General features: G+C 18.1%; 5 protein-coding genes across 5 annotated transcripts; 3 read left to right on the top strand and 2 right to left on the bottom strand.

The window, feature by feature from the left end:
• Positions 1–464: 464 nt before the first annotated feature.
• PGSY75_1012800 (hypothetical protein) lies at positions 465–2,627 on the bottom strand (the record flags this gene model as incomplete). The annotated part of the gene is made up of 1 exon (XM_018785893.1): positions 465–2,627. One exon carries the CDS (start codon positions 2,625–2,627, stop codon positions 465–467), a length of 2,163 nt encoding a protein of 720 aa, XP_018641510.1.
• Positions 2,628–3,317: 690 nt separating this feature from the next.
• On the bottom strand, positions 3,318–7,849 carry PGSY75_1012700 (putative NLI interacting factor-like phosphatase; the record flags this gene model as incomplete). The annotated part of the gene is made up of 3 exons (XM_018785892.1): positions 3,318–3,411; positions 3,549–3,750; positions 3,892–7,849. The coding sequence occupies 3 exons, from the start codon at positions 7,847–7,849 to the stop codon at positions 3,318–3,320; spliced, it is 4,254 nt and encodes a 1,417-aa protein (XP_018641509.1).
• A 2,873-nt stretch (positions 7,850–10,722) lies between these two features.
• PGSY75_1012600 (GMP synthetase) lies at positions 10,723–12,390 on the top strand (the record flags this gene model as incomplete). Its single annotated transcript, XM_018785891.1, has 1 exon — positions 10,723–12,390. One exon carries the CDS (start codon positions 10,723–10,725, stop codon positions 12,388–12,390), a length of 1,668 nt encoding a protein of 555 aa, XP_018641508.1.
• A 1,927-nt stretch (positions 12,391–14,317) lies between these two features.
• PGSY75_1012500 (putative phosphoglucomutase) lies at positions 14,318–16,099 on the top strand (the record flags this gene model as incomplete). The annotated part of the gene is made up of 1 exon (XM_018785890.1): positions 14,318–16,099. The coding sequence occupies one exon, from the start codon at positions 14,318–14,320 to the stop codon at positions 16,097–16,099; it is 1,782 nt and encodes a 593-aa protein (XP_018641507.1).
• A 1,979-nt stretch (positions 16,100–18,078) lies between these two features.
• PGSY75_1012400 (hypoxanthine-guanine phosphoribosyltransferase) lies at positions 18,079–19,146 on the top strand (the record flags this gene model as incomplete). Its single annotated transcript, XM_018785889.1, has 3 exons — positions 18,079–18,095; positions 18,279–18,372; positions 18,562–19,146. The coding sequence occupies 3 exons, from the start codon at positions 18,079–18,081 to the stop codon at positions 19,144–19,146; spliced, it is 696 nt and encodes a 231-aa protein (XP_018641506.1).
• Between the last annotated feature and the right edge of the window lie 1,361 nt (positions 19,147–20,507).

Genomic DNA, 20,507 nt, shown 5'->3' with positions numbered 1-20,507 from the left:
ATATAATAATAATACAATAGTTTATACATAAATAATTACATATATAAATATAAATAAATATATATATATAATATAATATTATAAATAGTTTGTTTATTGTTTATTGTATATTGTATCTTTTTTTTTTTTTCTTCCATATTATATATATACCAAAAAAAAAAAAAAAAAAAAAAAATACATACTATTTTTTTTTATTATATATATATATATTTTATCTCTTATTTTGTATTTTAAAAATAATACGTATTTTTTTTTATTATTATTTTATTTTTTTTTTTTTTTTTTTTTTTTTTTTTTTTTTTTTTTTTTTTTTTTTTTTTTTTTTTTTTTTTTTTTTTTTTCATTTATTCATTCACTTATTCTTTATTTTTTTTTATTTTTGTTTTTTTTAAAAAAAAAAAAAAAGAATAAATTATCCTTTTTATTATATATATATATATAATATATATTAATAATCTGAAACATTAATTTTTTTTTGGAACCGAATTTAAAATTATTTTATTATAAAGTGTTTCTATAAAGACATGGTTTATTATTATGTCATTTAATGAATGTGCTTTGATATGTTGATATATTGTAAGCATATCATTAATATTATGTTTATCTAATAAGAATATGGAATAATTATATACCTTCTGAAATAATTTCTTATAAGTTATAAAAAAATGATAAATATCTTTACTAGTATATTGTTGATATAATGAATTTTTGTCAAAATTTATTAACATTATTTTTTCTAAATTTATGTGAAACTCTTTTATTAGTAAATCAAAAATATTCTCTTGGTTTATTTTCAGTTCATTTTTTGATGATGTATAATATATATTATGTAAGTCTTGTTCTTTTACTGATTGTAGAGATATATTTTGATCTAAATTTAAATGATTAATAGTATGTTTTGTGTCTTCCAAATTTAATACGTTTATATATTTATTATGATTCATTATGTTGGTTTCTTCTTCGCTTTTTATTTTATTATTCATCATATGATTTTTTATTTTTATGATTTTATTGGATGATATTTGATTCATGTTTTGTATATCATGATGAATTAATTTGTTTAAGAAAAATTTATATTTTTTTAATAAATTTTCATTTTGAAAACACTTTTCTTTAAAGAGAAAAATGTTATATAGAATAAAAAAGTTAACCATGATATGTCTGTAACCTATCAAAGTATATATAAAAGTTTGTATATCACAATTAACTCTAGAATTAATAAGACTTAATATATAGATATTTATATATTCTATAAGATAATTATTAAAATATCTATTCATAGATAAACCAATAGTATATGGTAGAATAAGAAATTCTTTCGAATTAATTTTATTAAATGTATTTATATATCTCATTTTTTTATTATACATATTTAATCTTCTTTTTATTTTATTATGATTTAAATGATTTACTATATTTTTTTCTAATGGATCATTTGTTGAATTTTCTTCATCATCCAATAATTTTGGATTCGTTTTCATTTTTTCGATTTCGCTAATTAATCTATTCGATATATTTTCTAACAAATTAGTGTCGAATTTTTCAAATTTTGAAATAAAAAAAAATAATAATTTTAAATTATGAAAATCAAAATTTACTGAATTCTCATTGAAATAGTTCAAAATTTTGTTCAGTAAAAAATTGAACATATCATTTAATTTATAGAACGAGTTTATATAATCTATTAGACGATCCATTTCGTTATTATCGTCTACTAATGTGTTATTATAATTGGATGTATTTGTAATAGCAGGGGGAAATATATTTGATATGTTTGACATATTTGACATATTTCTTATATTACTAGTAATATCATTTTCATCATCTAATACAATATCCTTTTTTTTTATCTTTTCATATATATAACCTTTTTCATCTTTTTTACATTTAATTAGGGAATAAATTAAAATGTCTATATTATCAATATGATCATATTTTTGTATATAATTATATATATAATTATAACACCCATGTTTGCTTTTCATTTCCTTATTATTTTCTTTAAGATACCTTTGAACAATTTTTAGTTCTGTCAAGTTCGGTTTCTTATGAAGAATATTTTGAATATTTGAATTACATACCTTTTGAAAATGATATATATATTTGGTAATATTTATTAGCTCTTTAAAATTACAATTTACATAACCACTCAAATTAAAAAAATTTATGGTATTGTTTATAAGAATACTAAATAAAAGAAATATTATATCTAGCTTTAAATAATTCAATTTGTATAAGCATCCATATATTTCACATATTAGATAGGATGTTAACAGATTTTTATTTTTCGGTATTTCATTAAGAAGATTATTAACATAATGAATTTTGTTTTTATTTATAATATTGTTATAACATGCATGATCATTATTATTATTGTTATTATTAATATGAATATTATTTATGTCCATGTTATTCTCATTATTTTGTTCCTTCCAAAGTTTATTCTTTCTCGTAAATTTTATAAGTTCTTGAACAAAATGAGGTACCTGATAATATTTTACATTTTTTTTATTAACGTTGCTATTTCTGGTTAATTTTATTTTTTCCTTTTTTATGTAAGACGGTAATCTTTTACTAACAATTAATAGAGGGTCTGCCTTTCTTCTTAATGAACTTATTTTGATCATTTATAAATATATTTTATTAAAACAATGAAATAAAAATATATATATATATATATATATATTTCTAAATTTATATTCATATTTTTTTTTTTTTATTTTATTATTTTATTTTTTTTTTTTTTTGAATTTCCTCTATAATGTTCATATATATACCTTAAAGAAAACACCTTTATATAATTACAGAAAAGTCCCTCACATTTTTTATGAATTGTGTGTGGTAATGCTAAAACGTATGTATTTATTTATTTATTTATTTTATTGTTCATACTTCAATTTAATACTTTTATTTATTTACATTCTCCTTAGCATATTTTAATATTATATTAAAGATTATTTAATATAAATGTATATAAATACAAATATATCATCAGAGGAATTGTGTTTATATCAACCAGAAAAATTAATATATATTATATATTTTTTTATTAACATAATTCTTTTCTTTTTTTTTTTTCCATACACATTTATTCTTTATATTTTCTTTTTCATTTTTCCAGGTTATAACAAAAAGTAAAATAAAAAAAAAAAAAAAAAAAAAAAAATACATAAAAATATTCTTATATAGAAATTATATATGCATATTATATAATAGGAACAATGCAAAAAAAAAAAAAAAAAAAAAAAAAAAAAATTTTAAAGAAATATTCATTAAACTTTTTATTTTTTATATATGTGCAAGAGATAATATATTATTTATTTTTTATTTTCTTCATATTCAATGACATCCCAAAAATTTCGATGCAATTTTTCCCAGGTTTTCATGTCATAATATTTTGGATTGCTACTTCTATAAAAAGGAGTGTTTTATGAAAGGAAAAAAAAAAAAGAAAAATAAATAAATAAATAAATATATATATATATATATATATATATATATAAAATAATGCATATAATTATTTTCATTAAGTTTTTATTATTAATTACTTCCAAGTATAAAGGGCTCTTTCGAGCCACATCAAATTAGATGTGCGCACATTTTTAATATTTTCATTTTCTATAAAAGCATTAACAGTTAATAAATGATTGTAATCTTGGTTGTTAATAAGTCCACCGAATTTTAGAATGTTATCCATAAAATCGCTTTGTTTAATATCATCTGATAATAAGCCTATATTGAACGTGAAACCTAAAAAGAAGATAATATAAAATAATAAAAATATGAAATAATATTTCAATCACGTATTTATTAATACAAATAGATCTATCTATTTCTATATATTATATATATATTATATATATATATCATTTATATATCATTTATATGTACCCTTTAAAACTTGTTTTCGGTATTGATTCAATATAGTACGAACAACAGGATATCTTAAAAAATAGTTATATATTTGATCATCTCTATTTTGTTCATTTGTTTCTTTTCGTTTAAATTGTTCTAACATTTTGTAAAAAATATGATGAATTTCATTTAATAATGACATTAAATAATATAATTGTTTATCATTATCTTTGAAATTGAATTCTGTTAAATTTTTTGGAATAAAGAAAGATTCATAATATTCATTGTTTTGTTTTACTTCATTATTATTTGTTGAAGTATTATTCATTTGGTTCATATGTTTTGAACATTTAGATATTTTCACATTTGAATTTTTATTAGTTTTTTTTATAATTTTTTTTTTAACTTTCATTTTATATTTTTTTAATTCATTACGGGGATCATCATTTTTATCAGAATTTTTTTTATAATTATTATTATTCTTTTTATTTTTTTCATAACATTGTTTATTTTTTTCATCTTTTACATTTGAATGTTTTCCATCCATATAATCATCCATAAATGTATATTCTTCATCATTTTCATCTTTCAAATTTACAAATTCACCCTCAAAATCATCATCTAAAAACATATGTATTTCATCCTCTTGATCTTTTAGATTTACAAATTCTCCTTCAAAATCATCTTCATCAGATGTATTCTCTTCACTTGGAATATCATCATTTGTTATGTCACATTTTGAACTCTCCATATATTCCTCTTCGAACATTTGAGAAGACGTTTGACTTTTCATTGTATCGTTTTCGTTTTTTTCAAAATAATTACATAAAAAATCTAAAACATACTTTTCGTATTTTTTGAAATTTTCCTCAGATATAAATTTTAAAATAATTTCATCTTCATATGATATATTTTTATGAACCGATTTTAACAAAGGATTTGGTGGTTGAACATAATTTTTTGTATCATTTCGTAAAAATGGTGTATTTATTTCACCATTTTTTATTTGATTATTTTTTTTACATTTTTTTTTCTTTTTTTTCTTATTAATAGTTTTATTTACATCTAATAAATTGGTATTATTTTTTAATACATTTTCATTTGTTTCTTGTTCCTTTTTAAGAGATATTTTATTTTCTTCATACATAAAATTAACATTATTATTTTCAATTATTCCATTTTGTACTGTTTGAAGAATGATATTTTCATCATAAAGTATATTATCTTCATCATATGATAATGATTGTAATGATTCTATTTCTTTACTTAATGTTTTATCTTTATTAACATATATATCATTTTGTTTATTTAAATAATTACTGTTATTATCCTCTAAAATATTTTGTTTGTCATAATTATATGACTCATCATATAATTCTATCAAATCATTTCTTGTATCTAAAAGGTATGTATTGTTATAACTATTAATATTATTATTATTATTATTATTATTACTATTACTATTATTATTATTATTATTGTTAACATTATTATATATATCAAATATATCATCTAACTCGTCGTCCTCCAAATTTAAATCACTTTCATTATCCGTTTCAAATTCTTTATCCAAGTCTATAAAATTGTTATTATTCATTTCTTCCATTTCATTATTAATATTTATAGAATTGTTCCCATCCAATAATCCTTCTTGCTCATTTTTGTTTCTCATTTGTAATGGTTCAATATATGTATTTCCATTCATATTTTGTGATAATTCATTATTCTGCGCTTGATTATTTTCACTAATACAATATAAATCTTCCTTTATTTGTACGTCATAATTATTACTGTTATGTGTATGCACATTGGAGAAATGGACATGATTATTCATATTATATAACATGATATTATTTTTACGAAATTTTAAAAATTCTTCATGTTCACTACATTTAAAATTTATAAAACGATATATATTTGATGTGAAATTTAAATAAGACTGAGCAAAAGTAAAAAATTTAGTTAAGAAATATGGAGCTCTCTTAATATCTTCAAAAAAGTTAATATCAGGAAAATAATTATATCCATGTACTTTGATACAAGAACTATTTTCTTTCCATATATAATCACTATCGTCTATACATATAGATACACTACGATAGGTTGGTAATATTTTATTTAAATGTTTCAAGCTATTTAAACAATCCTTTCTAGAAAATACTCTATTTCCAAAAAATTTCCTAAGAGGATCTAATAAAAATAAACATGATTTTGCATGTTCTAATGTACCCATAGTATATAAATATATTTCATATTTTTCACTCATTGTTCTTAAAAATTCAATAACTCCTGGTCTTAGTTTATAGTAAATAATATATTCACCTTTTTGATATTTTACATTTGTTTTTAGAACACTAGATTCTAATTTCTCTATTTTCCTTTTTATCTGGTTATCATTAAAATCTTCATAGTGTATATATTTCCCTTTATGTTTTAATAAATTTATGGTATTTACCTTTTCTAAAAATTCACAATAATTTTCATACGACGCTTTTATATCTTCCATTTTGGGGTATATTTCGATTGAATTTTTATTTTTACAATAGTGGGGATATATTAAGTCTTCCTTAATGAGAGTACCATCTTCCATACCACCATTATTATTATTATTAATATTATTATTGTCCATATTATTATTATTGTTAACATTTATATGTCTATTTTGCATTTCCTTTGTTTGTACTTGCATATCACTTCTATCTATATAATTTTGTGATTGTGTTTGCGTTTGTGTTTGTGTTTGTTCATTTTTATTTTTATTATTCATAGAGAAAATTTTTTCATTATTCAATTTACATACAATTGGAGAAGCTTTTTTATTTTTTGTGTTCGATTTTATATCATCCGAATTGTTCGTATTAGATACTTGTGTATTTAATTCTTCTATATAATTTATTTCATTTTCTAAACTACCATTAATATCAGTAGTAATATTTATTATATCATTATTCACATTAACAGATAATAAGGAAAATGATGCATGTAAAAGTGTATTATCTAAATCTAGAACTAAGCAAAGTTTTTTTTTATCTATAATTGTTCTCATTCTTTCTTTTTCTAAATCAATTGCCTTATCAGTATTTATATATAATTCATTTTGACCAGGTAAGAAACTTGGAGTAACAAAAGATTTTTGTTCTTCACTATTATTAATTTCTTCTTGATTTAAAAGACAGTTAGTACAAATCCCTGAGAATATAATTTCATGATTACATTTCACATCAAGAATTTCACATAATAATTCATTTGCATTATTAATATATATATATTCTTCATTTTGATGATTTTTTAAAATATTTATTTTCCCATTATTATTACTTCTTAAAAAAATATGATTATTTTTTATTTCACAATTTTTCCTATTATTTAAAATAAAATTTATTACATTTTTCTTTTCATTATATTTTGAATCCAAACTAATTACATCTGTATCATCTTTTTTATTCAACTCATTATTTTTAAGGTCACTATTTATAACATTATCATTAATGACACTTTTGTTATTATCAGAATTTGCATGTATATTTTCATCTTTTACACAGTTATTCTTATTCTCATTATGATTAGTATTATTATTAGATGGTAAAGAATTACTTTCCTCTGTTTTATTAGAGTCATGTAAATTATTTATATTTTTATTAGAACAGGTTGAATTTATATCTTTTACAATATGTTCATTATTTAAACATATCTGATTATTATTTATATCATTGTAATTATCTTGTTTAAGTACTATATCATTCCCTTCTTTATTCTCAATAATATTATTATCAACATTGTTCTTGTTATCATAGTTTTCCTTTTCAATGTGTTCTTCCTTAATAGAAGGTTGTACCTGTTGATTCTTCTCCGCACCTGCAAATACTTCTTCATTCTCTTCAATTATAAAAGCTATAATCTGATTAGAGCTAACCATTGAATTATTATCCACAGTCCATTTTAATTTACAAGGTAGTCTTACACCTTCTGGTAAATATATATTTCTCATATCCATAATGAAAAGAAAAAGTTAAATTTCATACAATATCTTAAATTTATTTAAAAAAAAAAAATAAATATATAAACAATGAGGTAACAAAAAAAAAAAATATATATACATATATATATATATATATATATCAACTTATTAAATGTTAAGAATCATATTTAAATCAAAATTAAAAAAAAAAAAAAAAAAAAAATGGGGAGAAAAAATTAACAAGGATTTGACACAATTGAAAAATGGGGTAAGAAAAAAAAGGAGGAAATTAAAATGATATAATTAATATATAAAAGCTATTACATAATGATAAATAAAAAAATAATGAACAAAAAAAAATATATATGGATATATATATATATATATATATATTTTTATTATAATTGAAAAGTGTAAAATATTGATGTATATTTTTGTGTATAAATCGTTTTTGTTTTATAATATATAAATGTTCCAAAAAAATAATTAGTAATATAAAATAAAATAAAATGAAATAATTAGGTTTCACATACTTATTTTGTAAAATACATTATTCTTCACAAAACTTTCAAAATATTAAATTATATAAATATATATATATATATATATATTATTTTTGTATATTAATTGGTTTGTCAAATCTGGTACAAATATTAATAATATTCCAAGGTGTACATTAAAAATTAAATATATATATATAATATATATATACAAATAATTTATTTATTTATTGTTTTTATTATATTATCAAAATAGTGTGTAAATTTTTCTTTTGTTTCTTTTTATATTTTCCTTTTTGCATAATATTTATTCTTTTGTTATTGTATTTTCGTAAGTTTTGAAGTGTTCTCTGTTATACTTATTCTGTACATTATATATATTATATATATATGTATATATTTTTTTTTTTTTACGACATTATGGTTTTATAAAATATTTTAGTTTTTAATTATGTCTAATATGGTTTATCATTGTAATGTATATCCTTTATTATATTATATTATATATATATATATATATATATATTATATTATATAATAAGGTGAAAATATTTATAAGTTTGTTTATTAAAGGTTAGTGCAATTTTAATTCACTGAAGAATTTTTTTTTTCTTTTTTTTGATTATATGATAGGATATATTTATTATTTATTACTTGTTATTATAATATATATATATATATATATATATATGTATGTATAATATTTGGTGGATGCACATATCTAATAATATATAAATATATTAACTTTTAAATAAAATAAAAAAAAACTGAATACTACACAAAAATATGATTCAACTATATCTCATTTTCTTTGGGTTATGACTTTGTTAGATTTAATATAATATATTTTTTGTAGCATATATAAATTAAGAGGAATTCATTTTATTAATATTGCAAACTAGACAAACATATATTAAAAATATATAATAAAAAAATACACATATAAAAGAAATATATATATAGGAATAAATGAAAAGTCATATTTATACTTATATAATAATGTCTTTATATTTATTCATTAATATATTCTATATATTTCTTCATCATTATTAATATGAAATATTTACAAACGAAATTAAAAAAGTCACAAATTAATCCAACTACATAAAAAAAAAAAATATATATGTATAAATTTTTGTAATCATATTTATATTTAATATGTATAATAAATTATAGTAAAGTATAGGTTGATCCTTTCTGAACAACATACTTTTTTATTTATATCATATAATAAAAATAAATTTTGAAAAATACAAACATTAATATTATATAATTTAAAATATAGAATATATAATAAAATATCGGTCTGATTTTTTTTTTTTTTTTTTTTTTTTTTTTTTACTTTTTATGGTGATATATAAATAAAGAACTAATATATATATATATATTATATAAACAAATTTTAAAAATAGTTGGTGATTTATTAAAAGTACATATATAAAATAATATTAAAAAAAATATATAATATATAAATTATTATAAACAAAATATACTTATTTATTTTTATTACCTTGTACAGAATATATTTATTAAATACTTTTTTCTCTTTTTCATAATAAAAAAAAAAAAAAAAAAAAATATTAATTATATGTAGATTATTAAAAAAATATATATAGATTCATTTTGTTATAATATAAGTATAATATAAATTAAATATAAATTTTTTATAATATATACCATAAAAAAATAAATAATATTACTATATATATATATAAAATAACAAGTGAATAATATAAAAAAATAATATATTTATATTCATGTATGCATATTCTTTTTTCTCTAATTGAAATATATTATATATAATATATATAATATATAATTATAATAATTTAAAATTTTGATAACATTAACTTTTTGTCATGCCTTATATTTTGATAAATGTAATTTTTATAAAAAGCTCTTTCTTGTATATTATAATAATATATAACATTTTATTATAATGTCGCCACCTTCACCTAAATATTAGTAGAAATACAATATTAAATGAGTATTTTCTTATTTTATTTTATTTCTTCATACATTTTTCGAATTCAATAAATAAATAATATTTTGAATAAAAAATATTTTTCAAATTAATTTTTTCTTTTTCTTTTTTAAAATGCTATCTACATATTTCTATGATGAATTGAAATAGAAAAAATAAAATAAAAATAAAAAATAAAAGAAAATAAAAGAGAACAATTATAAATAAACATATATATATTAGGAAAAACATTTCATATATATAAGTATAATAAGTATGTAGATATCTTTTTTTGAATTTTTAATGATACCATTTATTAAAAAAAATATATATAGAACATAATCACCTATTATTATATATTTATACATTTCATATACTTTTTTATTTTTTTATTTTTTTATTTTTATATTTTTATTTTATTTTTATTTTTTTTGTTTTTTTTTGAAATGGAAGGAGAGGAGTACGACAAGATTTTGGTATTGAATTTCGGTTCTCAATACTTTCATCTTATTGTAAAAAGATTAAACAATATAAAGATATTTAGTGAAACGAAAGATTATGGTGTTGAATTAAAAGATATTAAGGATATGAATATAAAGGGAGTTATATTATCAGGTGGTCCATATTCAGTTACTGAGGCTGGTTCTCCTCATTTAAAGAAAGAAGTATTTGAATATTTTTTAGAAAAAAAGATTCCAATTTTTGGTATATGTTATGGTATGCAAGAAATAGCAGTACAAATGAATGGTGAGGTTAAGAAATCGAAGACATCAGAATATGGATGTACTGATGTCAACATATTAAGAAATGATAATATTAATAATATAACATATTATAGTAATTTTTGTGATAGTTCATCTGCTATTGATTTATTTTCAAATTATAAATTAATGAATGAGACCTGTTCTTTATTTGAAAATATTAAAAATGATATTACAACAGTTTGGATGAATCATAATGATGAGGTAACAAAAATTCCAGAAAATTTTTATTTAGTTAGTTCAAGTGAAAATTGTTTAATATGTTCCATATATAATAAAGAATATAACATATATGCTGTTCAATATCATCCAGAGGTATATGAATCATTAGATGGAGAATTAATGTTCTATAACTTTGCATATAATATATGTAAATGTAAAAAACAATTTGATCCAATACGTTATCATGAATTAGAATTAAAAAATATAGAAAAATATAAACATGATCATTATGTTATCGCAGCTATGTCTGGTGGTATAGATAGTACTGTTGCTGCTGCATATACACATAAAATTTTTAAAGAACGATTTTTTGGTATCTTTATTGATAATGGCTTGTTAAGAAAAAATGAAGGAGAAAATGTATATAAGTTTTTAAAATCTATATTTCCTGATATGAATATAACTAAAATTGATGCTTCTGAAAATTTTTTATCAAATCTACAAGGTGTTACAGATCCAGAACAGAAGAGAAAAATTATAGGGAAATTATTTATTGAAGAGTTTGAAAAGGCAGTAAACAATATAGATATAGATATAAACAAAACATTCTTATTACAAGGTACTCTATATCCAGATATTATTGAAAGCAAGTGTTCAAAAAATTTATCAGATACAATTAAAACTCATCATAATGTAGGAGGGTTACCAAAAAATTTGAAGTTTAAATTATTTGAACCATTCAAATATTTATTTAAAGATGATGTTAAAACATTATCAAAAGAATTAAACTTACCAGATGAAATTACTAATAGACATCCATTCCCAGGACCTGGATTAGCAATTAGAATTATTGGAGATATAAATAAACATAAATTAAATATATTAAGAGAAGTTGATGATATTTTTATAAGCGATTTAAAACAATATGGATTATATAATAAAATCAGTCAAGCTTTTGCTGTACTTTTATCATCAAAATCGGTAGGTGTAAGAGGTGATGCAAGATCATATGATTATGTTTGTGTTCTTAGAGCTGTCAAAACATCATCTTTCATGACAGCAAATTGGTATCAAATACCTTATGATATTCTAGATAAAATTACTACAAGAATATTGAGTGAAGTAAAAGGTGTCAACAGGATATTATATGATATATCATCCAAACCCCCAGCAACAATTGAATTCGAATGAAATGTGGAAATATATATATATATATATATATGTGATAGGTACATGATTTTTATTCATCCCCATATTATCAATACAAATATATTTTTTTTTATATAGTATTATATATTACCTAAAATAAATATATTATAATTTATTATAAAAAAAAAATTATTTTTTATTTATATATATATATATATATATATATATATATATTTTTACTTATTCTACAATTTTGAATTATTAAGAATAAAAATCCAATTTTGTTTTAACTTTATATTAAATATAATTACATTTTTCTTAACATGAAATAATACAACACGACTTATTTTTTTTAAAATGCATATAGATATATCTCGAATTATAAAAAAAAAGAAAAGAAAAGAAAATTTGTTTCCCCATAAATTTTAAAATATATTACAACTTAAATATATAAAAATACATACATATATATATATATATATATATGTTCACTTGTATAATGAAGCAAGACATATATAATTATATGGAAAAAAAAAAAAAAAAATTAAAATATCTTCACATAGCTCCATTTAAATATATTTTTTTATTGTGTTCATTATATAACACATTATGGATCTATTTTTTTTTTTTTTTATTTCTTTTATTCAATTATATAATTATAAATATGGAGACTACTAATCATCATCATAATAATAATAACATATTAAAAGTTATCACGTCCTCTGCATTAGTTTTTGAAATATATATATAAATGTTACGCCTCACATTATAAATTAAAATAATATAGAAAATAAAAAATATATATACATACATATATGTGGTATATATATATATATATATATATATCAATATCTTATAAGCAATAAATAATACATTAAATTTAACATTTCGTAATATTTAAATATTTTTAAAATGTCACTGTAATTTTTTTTTCTTTTTTTTTTAAATGAAGTACTTATAAATGATCTAATAATGTGATATATTTATTTTATATAAAAATAAAGAAATATATATATTAATATTTATTTTAATTATTTTAATTAAATAAAAAAAAATATATACATATTTATTAATATATATTAAGTATATATATAATAACATGTTATTTATATAGATCAAGAATAAAATACTACTTTATCTATCATATATTCATATATTTATTTTTTTTAATTTTATATAATTATATATATATATATATATGTATATATATATATATAAGAGCATAGTCGTTGTATTTCAATTTTTTGTGTTGTTATGAATTTTTTTTTTTCTTTTTTTTTTTTTAAATTCAACTATGAAAATTTAAATATTTTAATATAATTTTTTGTTTTTGAATGACCATTTTATAAGGATTTATATACATATTAGAATATATTTACAAATCATAATATAGTGTATATACATATATGTATAGTTGTTTATTTTTATGTTTAATTTTATTGTTTTGTTATTTGTCCTAAAAATATATGTATATGTATATATATATATATTTATTGGTTAATAGTCTTACTATATAAACCATAAAAGAATAATAAGAAGTATAAAGTAAATATACATACAAAAATAAACAAATTCATTTTAATGTGTTTATCATATGAGAAAGAAGAAAATTCTTTGTATTCATTATAATTCTTATATTATTGATATATCTCATATGTGTTACATAAAGGTACTTTATATATATATATATATTTATTTATTTATATATTAATATAGTTATAATTTATTAACATATATGTTTAATACATCACATTTATTATTATATCATTTTATTTATTTATTATTTATTTATTTGTTATTTCTTTTTCTTTTTATTTATAATTCATAATTAACACTATTCATTTAGATATAAAAATTTATATATAGTAACAGCGTTTACCTAATTAATTGTTATATATATTATATATGCATATTTAATTAAATAATAATTTATTTTCATATTTATTTTGTATTTATAAAAAAAAAAATAATGGAAAATATAAAGAATGAACAAGTTGTGAAATTGCTAGAACTATGGAATGTATTTAAGAAACCTCAATATTTAATTGATGAGACAGTAGAAATATTAAAAAAAAATGATGAAGAAGAATTAAAATATTTATTTTTAAAAAGATTAAATTTTGGTACAGCTGGATTAAGAGGCAAAATGGGTGTTGGTTTTAATGCAATGAATGTAGTTACAATAATGCAAACAACACAAGGATTATGTTCATATTTAATAAATACTTATGGTTTACATTTATGTAAAAATAGAGGTATAATTTTTGGATTTGATGGTAGATATCATTCTGAATCTTTTGCTCATGTAGCTGCTTCTGTTTGTTTATCTAAAGGATTTCGAGTTTACTTATTTGCCCAAACAGTTGCTACACCTATATTATGTTATTCAAATTTAAAAAAGAATTGCTTATGTGGTGTTATGGTTACTGCTTCTCATAACCCTAAATTAGATAATGGTTATAAAGTATATGCTTCTAATGGAGCTCAGATAATCCCACCAGTTGATAAAAACATTTCGAATTGTATATTAAATAATTTAGAACCTTGGAAAGATACATATGAATATTTAAATAATAATTTCTATTTAAAAGATACATCCTTAGTTGAAGATATATATTTTGAAATGTATGATTCTTTTATGGATGATTTAAAACATGAATTTAATTTTAATTGTTATAGAAATTCACGTACCAAACTAGCTATTGTATATTCACCTATGCATGGGATAGGTAGAAAATTTGTACAAGGTATTATGCATGTAGTAGGTTTTAATAACTTACTTACAGTTCCACAACAAGCATTACCAGATGCAGATTTTTCAACAGTATCATTTCCTAATCCAGAAGAAAAAGGAGCATTAGATATGTCTATGGAACTAGCTGATAATGTATGTAGTCCTATAGTAGTAGCTAATGATCCTGATGCAGATAGATTTGCATGTGCAGAAAAATTTAATAATAAATGGAAAGTCTTTTCTGGTGATGAATTAGGAATAATTTTTGCCTATCATTTAATGAAACAATATGAAAAGAAAAACATTGATAAATCAAAACATGTTTTTTTATGTACAGTTGTGTGTTCAAGGATGTTAAAAAAATTATGTGAAAAATATGGTTATAAATATGACGAAACACTTACAGGATTTAAATGGTTAATAAATAAAGCTATAGAATATAATGAACAAAATTATACTATTCTATATTGTTATGAAGAAGCTCTAGGACATGCACTAACAAGACATGTTAAAGATAAATGTGGTATATCAGCTTTAGGTTACTGGATAGAAATAGCAGTATACTTATATGAAAATAATTTAACATTCCATCAATATTTAGAAACTATTAGAGGAGAAATAGGTTATTTTGTAAATAATAATGGTTATTATATTGTACTTGATTCTAACGATATTGTAAGTATATTTAATGAATTTAGATCTAATGGTTTATATAAAACTAATTTAGGTTCATACAAAATTATACATATTAGAGATTTAACAACAGGCTATGATTCTACTACTGCAGATAAAAAATCCTTAATTGCACCTACACCAGATTCTCAAAATATTACTATACATTTTGAAAATACAGCTATTCTAACTATTAGAGCAAGTGGTACAGAACCCAAAGTAAAATGGTATGCAGAAATTTCTAGAGATACGTATGAACAAGCCAAAAAGGAGATAGACCAACTAATAGATGAAGTTATGCCTATATTTATGCAACCAAATAAATATAACGTAAAGAGATCATAAATGACAACACTTTAAAATAAAGTACTTATATTTTGTTAAATACAAAAAAAAAAAAAAAAAATTAAAAAAGTATAATCTGTTTATATATTTTATCCCTTATACATTATTATTATAATTACATAAATACACACAAATATAAACAGATAAATAAAAAAATAAATAAATAAATACATATATATATATATATATATATTTTTCATGTTATAAATTCATAATGTGTTTTATTATAAACCATTAAAGTTATGGAAATAATAATACTCATAATTATCAATACATATATATATATATATATATATTTAAATTAAAATTTGCACTTTTAAAAAAAAGAAAAAATGTTAACCCATTTTTACAATAATTTTAATATATACATATATATTTATATATATGAAACCACTCACTCATTTTTTATATTTAGAAAAAAAAAAAAAATTTTTATTATTATTAATTTCTCTAATTTTATGCTATTATAATTTTGAAAACAACAAAAAAAAATTTTTATATAATAACACATAAAGTTATAAATTCATCATTTTAATTTATAATTACGTGGGAAATATTATATATATATATATATATATATATATATATATATATAATATATATGTAGCTCTTTTATATTTGACATATGCGAAGGACGAAAAAAGAAAATAATAAATGTAGGCATATCAAAGAATCCTATTTAAATACAATACATTGTGATAATTAAAAAGCAATGATTATAAATTTATTATTATAATAAATATATTAAAATTTAAAAAGCTAAGCATAATATGAAAATATAAATATATTATATATATATATATATATATATATATATATATATCCGTGTTCCTTGTTCCTCTTTTTTTTTTTTTTTTTTTTTTTTTTTTTCCTTTTTTAATGAGGTCGAAATGGATATGATTTCATTAAATATTAATTTTATATTTATAAGAAATATGAAAAAAGAAATTGAATTTTATCATAACATAATGATATTTTCATACATATATTATATATATATATATGAGTTACATATGTATTTTTTATACACATATATATAATATATATAAGATAATAAATTATATATATATTATATATAATATATATTATCCATATAATGTAGAGTAAAAAAAAAAATGTAAAGATAATGAGGCAATATAAAAAAAAATAAATAAAATAAAATTATTGGAATATATATATATATATATATATATATATATATAATATATATGTTATTAAAATTGAAATATATATATATATAAATGTATTATATATTTTATAGTATTTTTTTTTCTTTCCTCCGTTTCGTTTTAATTTCATAACATTTAAATATATGTAATAGGAAATAGATAGTTAGTATCTGAAATATGTTTATGATCTCTTCATTTTAGGGTATAATAAATATTCTACATTAACATATTAATAATAATTAAAATACAAAATATATATTTTGATAAAAATAACGTCTCATAAGAAAATACATAATATATAAAATATATATATATATATAAAAATATATATATATTTTTTTTTTTTTTTTTTTTTTTCCATTTTCCTTTTTCCCCTTTAAAGTATATTATTAAAATTTTTAAAGTATAACATTTTAAAATTATTTTATATTTATTATAAAAATATAATATTTAAAATTAATACAAATTTTAATATAAACTTATCATTACACGAAAAACCAAAAATATATATGTAATTGATTATATTAAAGAAAATATATTTTTTTATTTGTATATATATTATTATTATATATTTAAATAATACGTATATATAAATATAAACATATATGTACTCTTCTATATATAATAATATGTCATTATAAAAAATATATTTTTATATAAACATAATCATATATTAATATTTAATAAAAGTAATATGCAATTTTGTATATATTATTATATACATTAGGCAAAAATATTTTAATTAATATTTAAATATAAAATTTTTTTTTTTTTTTTTTTTTATCTTTATATCTTAACATTCTTTAGAAAATGCCAATACCAAATAAGTAAAAAATAAAATGAATTTATAGAACAAAATGTTATATAAATGTTATATAAATGTTGATGTTAATATATGAATTTTATATGCATATATATTTTAATTTATATATAAAAGTGTATATTAATAGTATCATATCAACATAAATATATATATATATATATATATTATATGTGTATTAATTTTATAGTCCAGGAGCTGGTGAAAATGCCTTTGATCCCATCTTCGTAAAGGATGACGATGGTTATGACCTTGAATCTTTTTTGATCCCTGCACATTATAAAGTATAAAAAAAAAATTAAATATATAAATTGTTTATTATGAACCATGATACATTGAATTCTTATATATATAAGAATACACATATAGAAATATTTCTAAATTAAGAGATATATATATATATTATAATACTTGTATTTTATTTGGATAAATATATTTTTATATATCTTATTAATTATTTTTTATTTTTGTAGAAATATCTTACCAAGGTTTTAGTTCCAAATGGTGCTATAAAAAACCGTATCGAGAAATTAGCTTATGATATTAAGAAAGTATACAACAATGAAGAATTTCATATTCTTTGTTTGTTGAAAGGATCTCGTGGATTTTTTACTGCTCTCTTAAAGCACTTAAGCCGAATACATAATTATAGTGCCGTTGAAACCTCCAAACCATTATTTGGTGAGCACTATGTACGTGTGAAATCATATTGTAATGATAAATCAACAGGTACCTTAGAAATAGTAAGTGAAGATTTATCTTGCTTAAAAGGAAAACATGTATTAATTGTTGAAGATATTATTGATACTGGTAAAACATTAGTACAATTTTGTGAATATTTAAAAAAATTTGAAATCAAAACAATTGCTGTTGCTTGTCTTTTTATTAAAAGAACACCTTTGTGGAATGGTTTTAAAGCTGATTTCGTTGGATTTTCTATTCCAGACCACTTTGCTGTTGGCTACAGTTTAGATTATAATGAAATATTCAGAGATCTTGATCATTGTTGTTTGGTTAACGATGAAGGAAAAAAGAAATTTAAAGCAACCTCATTATAAACACATTTATTGAAGTCATGAAAAATATGAGAGCCATTGTATTTATATTAATTTAACAAGAAAATTAAAAAAAAAAAAAAAAAAAAAAAAAGAGAACGATGTATTTCATATTTACAAAAAAGTGTATATGTATAAATATATTGTACATATATATATATATATATATATTTTTATGTACATATTTTATATATAACTTATAATGAATGTGAATAATAAAAAAAAAAAAAAAAAAAATTAAATATTTTTTTTTAAATGTTCATTAAAATATATGTAATTTTTAATAACTGCATAAATGTATTAATAAATATTTTTCTTTATAATGTTTTAAAACTTATTACACACGAATAACTTATATCTTTTAATTATACATGGCATATAAAATAAAAATAAAATAAAACATAACAAAACAATATACTTAAAGCTCTTTCGTAGTCTATTGTTATCATTCGTTTAATTTATAGGTTTCAATTTTTTTATCCAATTAGAAAAAAAAAAAATTTTCTTTTTTCAATTTTGTTTATATATATATATATTTAAAAAAATACCATGTCTAATAATATAATATAGAACAGTAAAGGACAAATATATATAAATATATATATAATTTATTGTTTTTTTTTTTTTTTTTTTTTTCTTCTTCTTATTATAGTTTATTTAATTTTATTTGTTCATTGATACAAATTCGATAAATATAATTCATAATTTTATATTCACTAAAAAATATTTAACCATATATATATTTTAATATTTACCAAATAGTGATGATTAAAAATGTTATATAAAAAAAAAAAAATACATATATATATATATATATTATAATTTTATGTGTATTTATAATATATCAATTTTTAACAAATCACTATTTTATTATATATAATAATTTGTAGCAAGTTTTATAGAAAGACTATAAATAAAAATTTCAACATATAATCTTATTATGATATAGGATTAATAAAAGAAATATTATATAATTATTAATGTTATATATATTTCCAAAAAAATAACATTTCCTTGTACAAAAATATGTATTCATTCTATTAAATTTTAATATATTATATATATATATATAATATACTTACCGCGTTTGTCCTAACAGACATTTTTTTTTTTTTTTTTTTTTTTGAAAACGGGAATACATATTTTTTTAATAACATATATATGATTTAATCGAATGATATATTTTTGTCACATTAAAATTATTATGAATGAAAAAAAAAAAAAAAAAAAAAAAAATTATATATATTATTTTTAATTTTTTTTTTTTTTTTTTTTTATTATTATATTATTTAAAATTTTTTTTTATTTTTTTTTTTTTTTTTTTTTTTTTTTTTTTTTATAAAATATATTTTTTTTTTTTTTTT

The sequence above is a fragment of the Plasmodium gaboni genome, chromosome 10 (assembly GCF_001602025.1).
Source record: "Plasmodium gaboni strain SY75 chromosome 10, whole genome shotgun sequence".
In the NCBI taxonomy this organism is placed as follows: domain Eukaryota; phylum Apicomplexa; class Aconoidasida; order Haemosporida; family Plasmodiidae; genus Plasmodium; species Plasmodium gaboni.
Note: the sequence above shows the minus strand (reverse complement) of the source record. Positions and strands in the feature narration are given on the sequence as shown.